Source organism: Geotrypetes seraphini, chromosome 12 (genome assembly GCF_902459505.1).
Source record: "Geotrypetes seraphini chromosome 12, aGeoSer1.1, whole genome shotgun sequence".
Classification (NCBI taxonomy): Eukaryota; Metazoa; Chordata; class Amphibia; order Gymnophiona; family Dermophiidae; genus Geotrypetes; species Geotrypetes seraphini.
In genome coordinates this window covers 14,827,658-14,846,932 of record NC_047095.1, presented here as the reverse complement: position 1 = coordinate 14,846,932, position 19,275 = coordinate 14,827,658, and the positions used below count along the sequence as shown (strand labels likewise).

Sequence of the window (19,275 nt, the reverse complement as noted above, 5' to 3'; positions counted from 1 at the left end):
AAACGCAACACATACTAAGGATCAAGTATCAATATACATTTTTTTTGTAATCCACTGCCCGTAGGCAAGGGAGTTAGGTGAAGAGGTGTGTTTTTATTGCTTTCCTAAAGTTCAGGAGTCCTTCAAGACATCTGATCTATGGGGGCAGGTTACAGATGTTTTCATGAGAATATCCTCATCAAAGCATTTGAGCACTGTTAGTTCTGCAATTAATACAACTATGGAAAGCATGCAGCTCGCAAAGAAGAATAATCAACTCACCAATTTCTCTGGGAATCTCTACAATTGAATTTCGGGACAAATCCAACACAAGAAGATTACGAAACTTTCCAATGAACGTGGGAATCTTTGTTAAATTTATTCGATGCAGCTGCCATTCCTGGAGATGGTCCAGTTTTGCTACAGAAGATGGCAATGTCTGAAGTCAGAGAGGACAGAAGAGAGACCATCAGATATAAAACCAGGAAGGAGACCAGAACAACCCTCAGATATAAATCTGGTAAGGACAGCAGAGGAACCACCAGGGAAAGCCAGAATGATAAAGAAACATGCTTATTGCACTTCCCTTCCCTAACGTTTTTTCCTTTATGTCTTCTTTACTATTTTTAAAATTGTAGTTCTGCACCTACCCCTTCCTTCTGTATCAATTAATTTTGTCTTGTCAGTCATATTTATATAATTTGTTTCCCTTTGATTATTGTAACCCAATATTTTTATCTTTTGTTCATCGCTTAGAAATCGATATAAGCGATTAATCAAATACATAATAAACTTGGAAACTTGAACAAGTAGGTCCTAATTACGGTAAGAAATCCACTTAACTTGGTTGCTAGTCTGCTTCTCTTTAAGTGGATTTCCAGATAACTTAAGTCAGACTATTGAATCTGCATCTCTAAATTTAGCTCGATAAGCTGTCTGGGTAAATCTAGGAAAGCAATTTGTGCTGGCCTACTCATAACCTGGAAAACACAGGAGAGTCAAACCCACAAGATCAACACTCAAATAAGACGGAGTGGGTAAGTCCAAACAAAGACTGGTGAACTCTGAATATTTTGCAAAATTTTTTATTCTTTACTAGCTGACGCCCCGGCGTTGCACGGGTATTTAATTATAGCAAGTAAATGGATTCAAATAAAGATACTTTATAGTGGTGAATGAAATTATATTTTTACAGCTTTATAAAAAGTACAATATTCAAATTATAATGTGAAATATTTGACAAAATGAATACAATACAACAAACACAAAACTTGATTATAAACAACATTTTTAGTTTCACCTCCAGGAGCAAGAACATATAAATTCTTGGGTGAAGAGACCCCCAGAACATATCACCCCAGGTAGTGAGGGATCTGCATACCAAGTTTCGTTCAAATCGGTCAAGCCGTTTTTTATTTACTGTGAGAATGGCAGCTGTGTACATTTTTTCCATTGACATGAATGGGTGAAATCTGATTTTCTGTTTGTAGCTCCGCCCACGTGTGCAGGTGGGCCACGAGACCCCCAGAACATATCACCCCAGGTAGTGAGGGATCTGCATACCAAGTTTCGTTCAAATCGGTCAAGCCGTTTTTGCGTGATCGCGGCACATACACACATACATACCTCCGATTTTATATATATAGATTTCAACATAAATGGACTCAAAAGTTGAAATAAAGAATAAAGAATTTTGGGAAATATTTAGAGTTCACCAGTCTTTGTTTGGACTTATTTACTCCATCTTGTTTGACTACTCATAAACTGAGCATGTGTAGTGTTGAAGCCCAATGTGGAGGTAGCAGTTCCACAAGCAAAATATGAGGACCCCTGTTAGCCAGGGGCCCTAAACACAAATTGGGGACCCCTATGGCTATGCCCCCTACTTCCAGGGATAAGCAGGTCTGCCTTAATGATGGGTTATGGACTTTACCTCCAGGAATTTGTCCAAACCTGTTTTAAACACAGTTATGCTAACTGCTTTTACATACCTTATCATCTGGCAATGAATTCCAGAGCCTAACTATGCATTGAGTGAAAAAATATCTTCTAAGAGTTTTAAATGTCTTACTTTAGTAGTTTCATGTTGTGTAGGGTTACTATATGGCTCTAGAAAAAGGAGGACGGATTGAGACATCCAGATTTTACTTCCATTACTTTCAGTGGAAGTACAACCCAGATGTTTCAATCCATCATCCTTTTTCTGGAGCCATATGGTAACCCTAAAGTTGTGTCCTCTAGTGTTGGTACCTTTTAGAAGAGTAAACAGTTGATTTTCATTTGCCTGTTCCACAGTTCTCAAGGTCATAGAAGAGTTTTATCAAGATTCAAATGAGAGATACTACTATTGATACATTTATCCTTAGAGTTTTATACATGGGGTGGAAGGGGACGTGCACAGATGGATCAGAAATTGGCTGGCAGACAGGAAACAGAGGGTAAGAATAAAGGGGCACTACTCTGACTGGAAAGGGGTCATGAATGGCATCACGCAGAGGTCAGTGCTGGGACCGCTGCTGTTCAATATATTCATTAATGACCTGGAATCAGGGACGAAGTGCGAAGTTATAAAATTCGTGGACGATACAAAACTCTCCAGTAGGGTTAAAACTGTGGAGGAATGTAAAGAACTACAATGGGACCTGAACAAACTGAGTGGGCAAATAAATGGCAGATGAGCTTCAATGTAGAGAAATGTAAAGTCTTGTACATAGGGAAAGGAAACCCGATGTATAACTACATGATGAGGGGGATGGTACTGGGAGAAGGCAAACTGGAAAAGGACTTGGGGGTTTTGGTGGATAAAACAATGAACCGGTGGCACAATGCGCAGCGACCTCAAAGAAGGCAAACAGAATGTTGGGCATTATCAAAAAAGGTATCAATACCAGAACGAAGGAAGTTATCCTGCCACTGTATTGGGCGATGGTGCACCCGCATCTGGAGTACTGCGTTCAATACTGGTCGCCGTACCTTAAGAAGGATATGGCGATACTCGAGAGTATCCAGAGAAGAGCAACAAGGATGATAAAAGGCATGGAAAACCTTTCATATGCTGAAAGGCTAGAGAGGCTGGGGCTCTTTTCCCTGGAAAAGCAGAGACTTAGAGGGGACATGATAGAAACTTATAAGATCATGAAGGGTATGGAGAAGATAGAAAGGGACAGATTCTTCAGACTAGCGGGGGCAACAAAAACAAGAGGGCATTCACAAAAATTGAAAGGAGACAGATTCAGAACAAATGCTAGGAAGTTCTTCTTCACTCAGAGGGTGGTGGACACCTGGAATGCGCTTCCAGAAGAGGTGGTAGGGCAGAGTACGATTATGGGTTTCAAAATGGGATTAGATAATTTCCTGAAGGAAAAGGGGATTGAAAGGTATAGATAGAGGGTTACTATACAGGATATTAAATGATTAGGGAATAAAAAGTTTTAGGCAAAAGATCACTTACAGGTCATGGACCTGGGTGCCAACGCGGGAGCGGATGCTGGGCATGATGGACCCCTGGTCTGACCCGGCAGAAACAATGCTTATGTTCTTATGAATGTCCAAAAGACACAAAAAGTAATCCCCCATACTAGCGTAACAATTAATGTTCTGTACTGTATTCTGCTTCTTATCAGATTTGTACAGAACATTTTGAACTGAATATTGCAATGGAATGACACTTCTAAAGAATGCTAGCTTCAAGATAGCCCAAATATCAGAACTGCATGACCAGCCACTGAGGATCCTGAATTCCTGTTTGTGTGTATAAGCGCACAGCCTCCCCCATACCACTAAAAAGGAAAGGGTAATGTTCTACCTCAGCCACTAAAACTAATGAGATGATTGGTTTCCATACAGGTGTTTGGTGACCAAAATCTGTCTAGTCATGCTATATAAATTATTAATCTTCTTGTTTCTGATAGGAGACTATAGGCTGGGCTTGTGATTCCCTCTCATTTCACCAAAGGGTGCTTAGCAATGTCCTTACATTTGTAATCACTTAAAATCATTATCATTGCTAAACAGTAACAGCTGACAAATATTACCTTCCATTCTTCTTTTTCTATCTTTAAAATAAGTCTTCCATCCTCCTTGATAACCTTCGTTTTGAGTTTGGCTAAGCTGATTCTGTCTTCCCATGCATGTGCTAGTCTGGAAGGTAGACAAATCATTTAATGCTGTTGTTTTCCAACCTGCAATCTGGCACCTGAGAAGCACTGGGGATGGCCTACCTTTTCCACCTGGCACTACTAGAATGTGCTGTAGCAAGAAGCTTTGCACTAGTCGGGTTAATGTTTACTTTATTAGCAAGATAAATAATATCCATCAAGAACACTCTCCTTAGAGATTGGGAGGGGTGGAAATAAATAGGGCTGAATATCCCTGGAGCTTACTTAATTATCTTGTATTTGGTACTTGGATGTAATTTTTAAAATACAACAAGACAAATATACTGTACACTATGAACTGAAAAAAATTATTTTTGCCGTATCTTCCACAGAACTTTGTCAAGTCCTTATGAAATTTAATGCGGTGTGTCCTGAATGAAGTTGATGTAAAATGTTGTAAATATTTCCCACCACACCACAAAACCACCTTGTGAAAATGAATTGTAAACTGAATAAAAACACATGAAAAAGTTTTATGGCATATCTTGCAGAAAAATGTAAGGTCCAAAAATAATGTTTCAATCAAGCAGATGTTCAAAGTGCGCTCCATTTATATCTCAGCCTTGGCCGCCACTGATCTATGGGCTTGTCAATGATGCTCTGCTTTAGTTCAGCCCAGAGATAAGGTGCTGTTCAAGGTCTTTGATGTCAGATATCACTGTCTGGTAGATGCGTTCCTGTATCATCCCTCAGATCCGGTAGTCAACGGGTGAATTCGTAGGCCAGATGTCTGGACCAATGAAGTCTGGAGTCTCCCGGTGTAGCAGTTCTACGGTGTCCCTTGTCCAATGTGCTGGCGCATTGTCCTGTTGGAAGACAAAGTAGTCTCCCGACATGCAACAGATCAATGGCAACAGCTGCTGCATCATGAAGATGTCCCTGTATTATGCAAAGTTGATCTTAACCCCAGGATCAATGAAGAAAAGATCCGAGTTTCAAGATTGCGACCAAGATCATGACTGATTAGCTAAAGGTCGGGCGGGTCCATAGTAGGCATATGACATTAACCTCACACTTCAGTGTTGTTGAAAGCACATAGGTGATCATTCTGTAAACATCTTTTCATCTGTAAACCAGATGAAGCTGACGCTGTGCTCTGAATACTTGGCCAAAAGCGGCTTGCACTGTTTCAGGCGTGTGTCTTTGTTGTGTAAAATTAACTCTTGGGCACAATGTTTTTAAGACACTTTAATTTCAGATCACTAACCATAGTTGTCTTGCTTATTCCTGCTTCTCTTGCTATTTGGCGAGTTGTTCTGTGTGTTTGTGGCATGTCCTCCTGGCTCAGTAAACGATTGTGTATAACATCAAGGTGCTTTTGTGCGAATCAAGCGTGGTCGTCTGCTGCCTGACTTACGATCCACAGCGCCCCTTACTCAGATATTACATAGCAGCACATCAAGGCCGTTTTTGTTCCAACCCTTCTGTGGGAACTCTTTCAACAATTGTCGACTGCTGTAACCTTTTAGCACTACCAAGCTCTCTATCAGAATTCAATCTTCTGCAGTGAACACCATTTTGATACAGAGACTGTTTACAAACTATCGTCTGCTTCTGCGCATATCCCATAGCAACAATTCATTTTCACAAGGTAGTGTTGTGGTGCGGTGGGAAATATTTACAACATTTTATATCAACTTCATTCAGGATACAACACATTAAATTTCATACGAATCAGCTGAGATCAGTGGAAGATACAACAAAAACACATATTTTGGTGTGGGGTTTTTTGTTTTTTTTTCCAGTTCAGTGTGGTATCCCTAAGCATTCTGCCAAGTACACAACTCAGGAAATTTATAATAAGCCCTAGTGGAAGACCACTCAACAAGAAGCCACAGAGAAGTGTGCTGTCATAAAATTCACAGAGAGAGCCTGCTGAGACATAAAGGGAATAATTCTGTTGGCTTGAGTTAAGCACCTATGCTGTGTGCACTAAGCACAAATTCTAGTTTGACAATTACTCGTATGCACATAACTTCATACATTGGCTCCTCCATACATTAGCTCTATGGCAGGTATAAATGCTCACAACTCAATGCAGTATTATGCACATAACTGCTTTGCACATCCCTGCCCGGCGCATGCCCCGCCCACATCCACAACCCTCTTGCAGTTATGTGCTATAGAACTAGGCACTAAGATTACAGAACAGCGCCTAAGTGCAGTCACATGTGTCACAGCAAATTAGGCCAATCAGTATCAAGTAACTCCTATAATTGCCAATTATTGGCTGTTACATGCATAACTGGTGCTATTCTATAACCAAGAGAACAAAGAACCACAAGGGAAGGAGGACCCCACTCCAGATTACAGGTATCCCAAACAAAAAAGTGGGATCAATGGGTTTTCAATAAGAAACCAAGTTTAATCAGTAAGATATAAATACGACTCAACAGGGACTCAACAGAAAACCCTCTGCCTCAGGAGCACTGTTCACTCTAAGCTGAGCAGGAGTCCTCCAATTGCATTGCAGCCAGTAAGGGGTGGTGCTTCAGTTATGATGTTTTCAATCTCTAGAGACAGAGGTGCCTGGAGTCTTGCAGAGCTTGTCTGTCCCTCAGTGCAGGACTGTAGGTGGAGAACTCCTGCTTAGCTTAGAGGGAACAATGCTCAGGAGTCAAAATATCTTAGTCTCTAGAGAATATGCCAAAACATATGTCGATTTGCCCCCCCAAAAAGGAATGTTATAACAACTGCTTTCAAACAGCATGGTGCATATCTATGCATGCAACGTAGGAAATCAGCAACTGCTTTGTCATAGCATATCTTTGTCTGTGCTGCACTAAGCATGAAAATGTGCAAATAAAATTATAGAATGAGGAGAAAAGTGTTGCTGTGTAGCCCAATTTTAAAAAAAATCTCTAAAGTTTATGACTGGACCTCAAGTAAGAGAGTTTAGATTAGAATAAACTCCCTAATGTGTTGCTCTGGTAGACACTTTTATCTAAATGTATAATGCTCACCATGAACTGTTTACATCAGTGGTTCCCAACCCTCTCCTGGAGGACCACCAGGTCAGTCGGATTTTCAGAATAGCCCTAATGAATATGCATGAGAGAGATCTGCATATAATGGAGGTGCCAGGCATGCAAATCTGCTCCATGCATATTCATTAGGGCTATCCTGAAAACCCAACTGGCCTGGTGGTCCTCCAGGACAGGGTTTGGAACCAGTGGTTTACATGCCTTTTAGACCAGTGGTTCTCAACCCTGTCCTGGAGGACCACCAGCCAATCGGGTTTTCAGGATAACCCTAATAAAGATGCATGAGACAGATTTGCATATAATGGAGATAACAGGCATGCAAATCCGCTCCATGCATATTCATTAGGGCTATCTCGAAAATCCGACTGGCTGGTGGTCCTCCAGGACAGTGTTGGGAACCACTGCTTTAGACAAAATAAGAATATCTAATTGTGTAATTTCTAGAAGAAGTTGAAGAATTAGTACAAGGACTGAAGGATATATATAAAGATAGTGCTCTGTTAAATTCCTTGCTATGTTAAGTGCCAATGCCTAGTTCACTGGTTCCCAACCTTGTCCTGGAGGACCACCAGGCCAATCGGATTTTCAGGCTAGCCCTAATGAATATGCATGAGAGAGATTTGCATATAATGGAAGTGAGAGGCATGCAAATCTGCTCCATGCATATTTATTAGGGTTATCCTGAAAACCTGATTGGCCTGGTGGTCCTCCAGGACAGGGTTGGGAACCACTGGCCTAGTTGAACTTTTCATATACCTCTAGTTCAGGGGTGGGCAACTCCGGTCCTCGAGGGCCAGAATCCAGTCGGGTTTTCAGGATTTCCCCAATGAATATGCATTGAAAGCAGTGCATGCAAATAGATCTCATGCATATTCATTGGGGAAATCCTGAAAAACCGACTGGATTCTGGCCCTCGAGGACCGGAGTTGCCCACCTCTGCTCTAGTTAAATGTTAATGGATAGGGTTTTCTATATTGCCTTTTTGTAGTTACACAACCACATTCAAAGTGGTTTACATACAGGTACTCAAGCATTTTCCCTGTCTGTCCCAGTGGGCTCACAATCCATCCAAGCGACTTGCCCAGGGTGACAAGGAGCAGCATGGGGTTTGAACCAACAATGGCAGGGTGCTGAGGCTGTAGCTCTGACCACTGCACCACACTGTTGTTCCTGAACTTACTTTGAAAGAGAAGCCTTCTGTCGGTGTTCTCGTTCTGTGCTCAGCTCTTCTTTTTGCTTCTGTATTCTTTTCTCCCAAAGTGCCTTGACGCTAGTAAAGGAACCAATGCAAACTGTAGTCGTAGCCATGCTGCTTCCTCACTGCTTGCAGAGGGACTCCTGCTTTCAGCAGAGTCATGTCTTCATCTTCTTCTTTCTGGACCTGATGGCATTGAAGGAGAGGTATCAAGTCTACTTATGTTTGCTAGCTAGTGGAGACACTAGCAGAGATATTTGCAGTGTGACATCTTGGCCCAAAATCCCAGTCTCAGTCTAGCACTGAGTCCTGTCATACTGTTATGAGCCACCCTCCTATCCCACCTTGGGTGAATTTTTTTTCAAAAAAGCAGTTAAATCATAACTAACTAAAAAGAGCATGAATATGACAGTAGCCCAGCTTCGAAGAATGAAATTGTCTATATATTTATATGCGCTTGGCTTGAGAAGTACAGATTAAAGAATATCACATTATACACTCTTAGTTTATGAGATAACAAAGGAGGTGGTGATGGACCTGGCATTTTACAAATGGGGAGAATGTATCCAGTGTCACCATGGAAGGACCCCTGATATGTACCGAATGTGTAGATCATTATTAAAACACAGACAGTGGTCGTTCATAGGAAGATGAGGGATGGAGGAGACTTTAAAATGAGAGGGGGGAGGGGGGTACCTCAAGCAAGACAATACAGTCAAAAGATGAGGGATCTCACAGAATGCAAAAGCAAAATCTTCAAAAAGTGAGATAAAAAAATAAAAGCCACCATATATACCAATATAATAATAATAATAATAATTTATAATAATTTATTTTTATATACTGCCTAACCAGCAGTTCATAACGGTTTATACAATAGGTACTCAGCATACAATATAATAATAACATCATACATAATAAAATGTTCATCGATGTTTTCTTTTATCAGTGCTTCCGCCATTTTCCCCGGAACCGAGGACAGACTCACCGGTCTGTAGTTTCCCGGGTCACCCCTTGAGCCCTTTTTATGCCCATCTTTAAAAAGGGATCAAGGGGTGACCCGGGAAACTACAGACCGGTGAGTCTGACCTCGGTTCCGGGGAAAATGGCGGAAGCACTGATAAAAGAAAACATCGATGAACATTTTGAAAGAAACGAACTTCTGATAACCAGCCAACATGGCTTCTGCAGGGGGAGATCGTGCCTGACTAACTTATTGCACTTCTTCGAAGGAATTAACAAACAGATGGACAGAGGAGACCCCATAGACATCATATACCTAGATTTCCAGAAAGCCTTTGACAAGGTGCCTCATGAACGTCTACTCCGGAAACTGAGGAACCATGGGGTGGACGGAGACTTGCATAGATGGATCAGAAACTGGTTAGAAGGTAGGAAACAGAGGGTAGGGGTGAAGGGCCACTACTCAGACTGGAGAAAGGTCACGAGTGGTGTTCCGCAGGGCTCGGTGCTCGGGCCGCTGCTTTTTAACATATTCATAAATGATCTAGAAACAGGGACGAAGTGTGAGATAATAAAATTTGCAGACGACACCAAACTATTTAGTGGAGCTCGGACAAAGGAGGACTGTGAAGAATTGCAAAGAGACTTGGACATACTAGGGGAATGGGCAGAGAGATGGCAGATGAAATTCAATGTTGAGAAGTGTAAAGTATTGCATGTGGGAAGCAAAAACCCGAGGTATAATTATACGATGGGAGGGATGTTATTGACTGAGAGTACCCAAGAAAGGGACTTGGGGGTGATGGTGGACATGACAATGAAGCCGACGGCACAGTGCGCAGCTGCCGCTAAGAGAGCGAATAGAATGCTAGGTATAATCAAGAAGGGTATTACAACCAGAACGAAAGAAGTTATCCTGCCGCTGTATCGGGCAATGGTGCGTCCACATCTTGAGTACTTTGTCCAGTATTAGTCACCGTACCTTAAGAAGGATATGGCGTTATTCGAGAGAGTTCAGAGGAGAGCGACACGACTGATTAAGGGGATGGAAAGCCTTTCATATGCTGAGAGATTGGAAAAACTAGGACTCTTCTCCCTGGAAAAGAGGAGATTAAGAGGGGATATGATAGAGACTTACAAGATCATGAGGGGCATAGAGAGAGTAGAGAGGGACAGATTCTTCAAACTTTCAGAAAATAAAAAAAAAGAGGGCATTCGGAAAAGTTGAAAGGGGACAAATTCAGAACAAATGCTAGGAAGTTCTTCTTTACACAACGTGTGGTGGATACCTGGAATGCAATTCCAGAGGACGTTATAGGGCAGAGTACGGTACTGGGGTTTAAGAAAGGATTGGACAAATTCCTGCTGGAAAAGGGGATAGAGGGGTATAGATAGAAATTTACTGCACAGGTCCTGGACCTGTTGGGCCGCCGCGTGAGCGAACTGCTGGGCGCGATGGACCTCAGGTCTGACCCAGCGGAGGCATTTCTTATGTTCTTATGTAAATCCTAAGTAACTATTACAAGCATTAAAACTAATGAATAAAAAAACACAATATAAACTAAAATAAGTATGTCTTAACCTAGTCAGGAATGGAGGTACGGGGATCTTACAAAAGAATTGGGACATCATGAAAACGCACACATTGTTTAATGGGCATACTTTGAGGGTTGCTTTTTCCAGACACAAAAATTTGAAAGAGCTGGGACCAGCATTGTTGCCTGAATTGACTGTCCCCTCTGATGAAGTGGTCAGCAATGGGCATCACAAATGCGGTGCATGCAAATCATGTGACACAGTGACAGTATGCTGGAGGTATCTTATTTTGTGAACCCAGCTGATGGTAAAGACATATTATTGTAAATCAGTAACCACTTGCAAATATTCTTTCATGGTTTACATACTTAAGTGCAGTTGCAACAGATTGTATGTGGGGAAAAACTTTGCGTTGTGTGAATGTGTGTAAAGGAAGAAAGTAAGGGCACCTTTGATCACACATTGCACAACTATGAGGCATTCATTTGATAGTTTTGTATGATTTGCCCTTTAATATATTCCCTCAAATAAACATGGGGGCAACAGAGACTGATATATCTCTTGCAACAGGAGCAAAAGTGGCTTTTTGTTTAGAACACCTGTGAACCAATGGGACTGAATACCAATATTGAATGGTCAGCATTCTTGTGAATTGAAAGTCTTGCTCTGCCCCTGAGTGGGCGTGGTTTTCTGATTTTCCACTTCTTTAAAGTGGGGTTTGCCATCTTGTTTATAAGAAAGTAGCAACAGTGAAATTGCACTTCTACCTATTAATAAACTATATTATATACCAGCTAAGCAGAGAGATTTATTAAACCCTGGCCTGAGAATGATTTGGAGTTATCTGCTGATGGTTTGGACTTACCGTAATTAGTTCTAGAACATTCCAATTTTGGAGAAATTATGCAGGCAACTTTATTGGTGTTCTTTGTCTTCCCACAACATAAAGATCATGTATTACATATATTTTTCAATCATAGATCTGCGCTATGTATGGGTAATATATGGATATTTTCTGATTCAAGAGCAAAGACATAAATTTATTACTATGTATCAAGAGGTTATGTCTACGTGAGGGCATTACCAGTTGCAATTTCCTTGTAAATGCTTGGTCACTATTTCTGATGCTAAACATGTTATTATCACATATATAGTGCTGAACGGCTTACACAGAGCTGTACATTTTGACATGTAATAGATGGTCCCTGCTCTGAAGAGCTTGCACCCACTCTGACTCCCAAAACAAGGCTCCTTTCTGATAAAAATAAAACATCTTTTTAGCATGTGGTTTGTGCTTGCAGATCAGGAAATTACTGCAGGATGCCTGAGTGTGTCCCCATGGGTGTCGGAATGCCCCCCCCCCAAAAAAAAAAAAAAAAATTTGGCAGTCAGTCAGAAGAGATGACTCTCCTGCCTTCCCCACCCACCTCCTCCCCGATCGCTTTAATTTTAAATCTTCGGGCAGCGGCAACAAGTGAGCCTGTTGCCATCAGCGTACCCCCCCCAAAAATCTTCATTCTGCAGCTTCTAGTTGCTGCAGAATGAAGACTTCCAGGGCAGGCCAACGGCAGCAGGCTCACTCGTTGCCACTGCCTGAAGATTTAAAATGAGAGCGGCCAAGGAGGAGGTAGGTGGGGGAAGCAGGAGCCGAAGAGAGAGGTCTAGGGTGGAACTTTTGGGCCCACTCCAAATAAAAAGTGTTCCACTGCCTATGTGTGTCCCATAGTAAGACATTTAAAACTATGGTGAATGCAGGCTAGCGCTTACCACAGCTTAGTGAAAGGACCCCTTTTTCTTATTTAATTCCAGATCTTCATCTGCCCTCAGCACGCCGTTGTTGCAGCTTGAATTCAACGGAGCTGGTCCTATGCTGGTTCAGGAGGGGGCGAAGCAGTGCTCCCACACTCCTCTCCGCTAGTGGCTGGACATGAACACAAGGAGCCGAAAGCCAGAACTCTCCCATCCACCACGAAAAGAAACAGGACCCAATTCTTCAACTTTTAACCGCCACCATAGAACCATTCAGGCATCAGGCAATGGCTCCCTCAGCTGCCAGATCGGAGCAACTGTCAAACTGGAAATTGGTAGGTGAGCTCAAAAGAAGCAAACACCAACGAGACTGGAAATCCCAAATGAAAACAGCAGAGACAGAACAAAAATTCAACAAAAAAAAAATTTAAAAGAAAAATCAACAAAGGCAAAATAAAACAAAAACAAAAGCAGGGGACAAGGGAGACAGCACAGAAGATGACCTAACTGGCCACCATCTTGTTGGAATATTCATTTCTATCTCTATCTCTACCTCTGTCTTTATATTTTTATCTTTACTTTTCATAAATTGTTTCTTCAGGTACTTTAGTTAGATTGTGAGCCTTTGGGATAGTTTGGGAATTTCCAAGTACCTATCTTATTTATTTTTATTTATTGTATCTTTTAATGCATAATTTTTGTAAAATGCTTAGAAACCTCACGGTTATTAGCGTTATATAAGAATTAAATTAAAATTAAATTAAATCTTGGGTTTTCTTCTTGCTTTACTCCCCTTTTGTGGTCAGAACGGTGCATGTCATTATAATTTAACAATGCTTGGGTAATTATTTTCTTGTAATTTTTCTTTTTCTATAGTACATTTCTTTATCAAGTTGCATATCGATTTTGAATGTGATAAAAAAATTTTTAAAAACCCATAAAATCATGTTTGGCAGGTTATGGCCAGTGGTATGATGACAAACCTCTTTGCAGGTACACATCATATAGATGCTGTGTGTCTGAGGCCCTCAGAGTTCAGACCTTGCTCTAAACTTACGGCGTTTTTCTAGGCACGGTTCCAGCAAGCCTTGGCCTTTAACACCCTTCCTGACATGCTGTTTTCACCTAGCACAAACAGAACTTCAAATGTTATGTTATGTTATGTTAATCAGGTTTTCTATTTGGCCTTTACCTATGCAGTTACATTACATTAGATTAGAGATTTCTATTCCGCCATTACCTTGCGGTTCAAGGCTGATTACAAAAGAGTAATAGATGGTTATTTTTAGAGAGGGTAAAAAGAAGGTCAGGTTGATTTGGGGGGCTAGGAAGAAGATGGGGGGGGGAAGGAAGGTACTTGTGGTGTTAAGACTTTGTCAGGGATTTCTTGAAGAGTAGTCTTTATTTCTTTTCTAAACGTCTTGTAGTCTGTTGTTATCAGTAGATTGGAGATTTGGTTGTCTAGTTTTGCTGCTTGGGTGGGTATGAGATCGTCATAGAGTTTTTTCTGCTTAACTTCTTTGATTGGAGGACGTGTGAATGGGGTGTGAGCTTTCCTTTGCCTGGTTGAGGTAGTTTGGATGAGGTTCAAGGCTGGATTACATTACAAGAGGTTGGGTTAGTTACCCAGGAAGTTACAACGGACAGTTTGAGGGTTGTTAATACAGGTAAATCAGTACAGTTACTAATACAGTTAGGTCATAGTTACAAATACATTCAGGAGACTCTCAGTTAATTGGCACCCATGGGGATTGGTAGATGCTGGATAAATGTAGTTTCTGGTTGCTTTAGAGTTACTATTTAAAATAGGCCTAATACTGTATCCCATATTTATGCCGTACCAAGCGGTGGCGTCTCGAGAGCGGTACCGGGTAGGTCACTTCCTCCTAGCTCAGAGAGACTCTTCCTGAAGCTGGATGACTGGATATTTCAGTTGTGGAGTGCTGTGCAGAATAAGAAATGTGATAACTACCTGTTTGCTCGTGAACTTTAAAAAGGGATCTGTATCTGTACTTCATGTTGCACTATTACTGTTTAGATATGCATATGGAATCACGTTCGGCTGAATGTATGTGGAATGTGAATATGATTAAACAACAAGAGAAAAAGACTCCGGAGGCAGGCCGTTCTGGCCGAAACATGTACATGTCGAGTCGTTGAAGTGTTTTATTGAAGAAATAAAGGACGTTTGTGAAATACATTTGAGTTCACCAGTCTCCTTTGGACCATTCCACTCCTTTGCAGTTTGCATTTTGTGATTGTGGATTTGACTCTCCTGTGTTAGACCTTCCATACTTTTGGGGATACCATAAACTGTTCCAGACAAATTACTGGACATATGAGAGGCAAAGCGTGGGCATACTCAGGTGTGGCGTGCCAAGTTTACACTTAAATTTCCGCCAGAAATTGATTTTATTTTCATTTTTATATAAAGTATTAGAATTTTTTTTTTGCTGGTTACTTGAGAGTAGAGAATGACACGGTGACGGTTTACCCGCGGCCACCGCATTTAAGCCGCGGGTCACCGCCGAAAACGGGGAAGAAAACTAGCAGTCGCTGCGGTGACGGGGACAAGGCCATTCACCGACCGCGGAAACAGTGAACAGGTTTGTCCCCGCGGGCCAATGTACCCCCTTCTAGGAACCGCTATTTACCGCCCGACGCCCGATTCACCCCCCCAGCAGGACCGCTCGCACCCCCACCCCGAACGACCGCTCGCACGCGCTCCCACCCGCACCCGCGATCGGAGCAAGAGGGAGCCCAAGCCCTCTTGCCCGGCCGACTCCCCGACGTCCGATACATCCCCCCCCCGGCAGGACCACTCGCACCCCCACCCCGAAGGACCGCCGACTTCCCGACAATATCGGGCCAGAAGGGAGCCCAAACCCTCCTGGCCACGGCGACCCCCTAACCCCACCCCGCACTACATTACGGGCAGGAGGGATCCCAGGCCCTCCTGCCCTCGACGCAAACCCCCCTCCCTCCCAACGACCGCCCCCCCCAAGAACCTCCGACCGCCCCCCCCAGCCGACCCGCGATCCCCCTGACGACCCCCACGACCCCCCCACCCCCCTTCCCCGTACCTTTGGTAGTTGGCCGGACAGACGGGAGCCAAACCCGCCTGTCCGGCAGGCAGCCAACGAAGGAATGAGGCCGGATTGGCCCATCCATCCTAAAGCTCCGCCTACTGGTGGGGCCTAAGGCGCGTGGGCCAATCAGAATAGGCCCTGGAGCCTTAGGTCCCACCTGGGGGCGCGGCCTGAGGCACATGGGCCCAACCCGACCATGTGCCTCAGGCCGCGCCCCCAGGTGGGACCTAAGGCTCCAGGGCCTATTCTGATTGGCCCACGCGCCTTAGGCCCCACCAGTAGGCGGAGCTTTAGGATGGATGGGCCAATCCGGCCTCATTCCTTCGTTGGCTGCCTGCCGGACAGGCGGTTTTCGCTCCCGTCTGTCCGGCCAACTACCAAAGGTACGGGGAAGGGGGGTGGGGGGTCGTGGGGGTCGCCAGGGGGGTCGCGGGTCGGCTGGGGGGGGCGGTCGTTGGGGGGAGGGGGGTTTGCGTCGAGGGCAGGAGGGCCTGGGATCCCTCCTGCCCGTAATGTAGTGCGGGGTGGGGTTAGGGGGTCGCCGTGGCCAGGAGGATTTGGGCTCCCTCCTGGCCCGATATTGTTGGGGAGTCGGCGGTCCTTCGGGGGGAGGGATGTATCGGACATCGGGGGGGGGGCATCAGGCTTTCAGGATGGGGACAGACCTTCAAGGGGGGACAGTGCAGGGAAGTCAGGGAATTTATATTAATTAATTTTTTCTCTGCGTGTTTTGTTTTTGTATAGTTATTAACTAATATTTAACTAAGTTTTAAAGTTTTAAAGAATGTTTCCTTTATACGTAAATAAAGAAAAGTGAATGGGATTGCAGTGGCGGTGACGGGTGAATGGGGTGGCAGTGGCGGTGACGGGGCGGTGAAGAGGATGGTGAGACGGGGACGGGGCGGTGACGGGGATGGTGAGACAGGGACGGGGCGGTGACGGGGATGGTGAGACGGGGACGGGGCGGTGACGGGGACCAATTTTTTCACCGTGTCATTCTCTACTTGAGAGTTCTGTTGCTTGAGTTCCGGATAACAGTGAGTCTACTCTAGTTACAAGTTAAAGTAGGTTGTTTTTGTCTCACCATGCAGGGGAGATGGGTTCAACTAGCAGGAACTACTGCTTTTTTTTCTCCAGAAGCTGCATATCTTGCTGGATCTGAGATCTGGAGAGCAATTTTCACTAATCCACACAGCTAAAAGGTATGTAGGTATTTCCCACTCATATACATTGGATCTAATTTTAGCTGCTATTTTTAAGAGTCCACTACACACTGGAGAATATGTGTGCATATTTGAAAATCAAATGGGCATATGCTTTGCCGCTCCACCCCTTCCTACTCATGTTTCCCATTCCTAAATGTGACAACATAGGGCTAAGCCCACTGATCAAGTTCAGACCACTTAGCGACCCAATTTCCCTCCGACCCAATTCACTAATCTCTGTCCCAATCATCCTCCGATCAGCGCCCGCGCATGCAAATGAGGGGGAACGGCATTCAAATATAGGCAGGCAGCAATTCACAAAAAAAATACGAGGGGCACCAATTGGGATGACTGATTCAAAAATAAGCAACTGGTGAGGACCAATCGCTCAGGTCCTTTCCGACTGCCCTGCCTTCTGCCGCCCTGCTCTCTGCCCCGATCTGCTCTCTGCCTCCCTGACTAGAAGTCTATGAGAACAGTTTTCAAAGGAATCCAGCTAGCTAGTTAATTAAGGAAATACTTGGCTAGATCGAAGACTGTGAAAACTGACCATCACTAAGCAGCTAAACATACTTTGATAAATTTCCAATCCTTTGATGCCTTCCTGGTTTCACTATGGGCTAGATTCACTAACCTTCCGATCCGTGTCCAAATCCATGGGCGATTGGAGGTAGGCCGACCGATTTACCAACCATCTTCATGCAAATGGGAGTGAGCGCGGGCACGCCCCCCATCCGACAACATGGATCACTGGGTAGCAATCCCGATGCATGTGCAGACCATCTGTAAATGGTCTGTGCATGCTTAAAGAGCAGCGACCTTTTTTCTTTTTCTTTTTTTTACTTTTTATAGTGAGCCCAAGGTTAACCCGCTTTAAACCCGTGGGTTAAAACCACGGGCTTGCATTGCGGGGGAAGGCTGCCGCACAGCGCTGTCCTGCTTCTGCCCCAGCCTTCCCCCGCAATGCAAGCCCGTGGTTTTAACCCACGGGTTTAAAGCGGGTTAACCTTGGGCTCACTATAAAAAGTAAAAAAAAGAAAAAGAAAAAAGGTCGCTGCTCTTTAAGCATGCACAGACCATTTACAGATGGTCTGCACATGCATCGGGATTGCTACCCAGTGATCCATGTTGTCGGATGGGGGGCGTGCCCGCGCTCACTCCCATTTGCATGAAGATGGTTAGTGAATCGGTCGGCCTACCTCCAATCGCCCATGGATTTGGACACGGATCGGAAGGTTAGTGAATCTAGCCCATAGTGAAACCAGGAAGGCATCAAAGGATTGGAAATTTATCAAAGTATGTTTAGCTGCTTAGTGATAGTCAGTTTTCACAGTCTTCGATCTAGCCAAGTATTTCCTTAATTAACTAGCTAGCTGGATTCCTTTGAAAACTGTTCTCATAGACTTCTAGTTAAATGTAATGCTACACAACTCCAGAGCAGAATTAATGTAACAGAACAGGATGCGCAGAGCTCTTTGCAACCTTTTCCCAGGGAAATCTTAGCCTCCACTCCAAGAGTGCTAGTGCCAGTGGGGAAGTCAGTCGACTGAACCTAGATACTGTGAAGAAGTTCACATATCCCGGGAAAGGGTAAACAGGGCCCTTAACCCAGTTGCAATGTTCCCTTCTGTTGCTGTTTCACACAGTGAAAGCATTCATCCTGCACATTTTAGACAGCTGATGCAGAGTTATTTTGCTCTAAATCTGGTATGAGGAGAATTTTAATAACCAAGCACTCTTGTCATTGTCCGTTTGCATGAGGTTACAAATTCAGTTCTAATTTTCTGTGTCCCATCTGCAGATCATTTATTGGTGGGTTACTGTGTATATAAATCTCTTACCCTAAAGGGATGGGATTCAGTAAACCACATTTCTGTGGTTACAGTCAAAGCACTTTGCATATTATATACAGGCACTTATTTTGTACCTGGGTTAATGGAGGGTTACGTGACTTGCCTGAGTCACAAGGAGCTGCAGTGGGAATCAAAACATGCAGTTACTCACCCAGCTTAGTGCCTCGCATCTGCAGATGAACCTGCTGAGTGTTAAATAATGAAAACCACAAAGACCCTCACTAAAGGCACATCAAAATGAAATGCGACGCCAGTGCAGTTCTAATTTTAACCAAGAACCACGCTAGGAATAGCATAAAGTGTCACATGGTCTGATCAAAGCTTTTCCACTGTATGGAGCTGGTGTTCACCTTGGATCTAGCTCCCGAGATCAGCAAGGAAATAGCAACAGTGTAACACAGAAAATAACACATTTGCCGTGATTTAATAATGAATCACTAAGCCACTTAGGGGGAAATTCTAAAATCGGCGCCTAAGTTAATTGAAGAAATGGCTGTTAGAAATGGCAAGGCTGAAGTGCTTACCAGCGCCTAAGTAAAAGGCACTGGAATCATGCCTACATAGG

At 43.6% G+C, this 19,275-nt stretch overlaps 1 protein-coding gene across 3 annotated transcripts in view; it reads right to left on the bottom strand.

Moving 5' to 3' along the window:
• The window catches only part of LRRC39 (leucine rich repeat containing 39), a 52,824-nt gene extending 33,862 nt beyond the window's left edge, over nucleotides 1–18,962 (bottom strand). For 2 of the 3 annotated variants that reach the window (XM_033915972.1, XM_033915974.1), the window contains exons 1-4: nucleotides 18,862–18,962; nucleotides 8,301–8,501; nucleotides 4,014–4,119; nucleotides 262–418 (exon numbers count right to left, since the gene is read on the bottom strand). In XM_033915972.1, the coding sequence (XP_033771863.1) occupies nucleotides 262–418; nucleotides 4,014–4,119; nucleotides 8,301–8,428 (391 nt within the window). In that variant the 5' untranslated portion in view covers nucleotides 8,429–8,501; nucleotides 18,862–18,962. Of the gene's footprint in view, nucleotides 1–261; nucleotides 419–4,013; nucleotides 4,120–8,300; nucleotides 8,502–12,581; nucleotides 12,803–18,861 lie in introns of those variants that run through there. The other variant, XM_033915973.1, reaches the window with a different exon arrangement.
• Nucleotides 18,963–19,275: the final 313 nt, after the last annotated feature.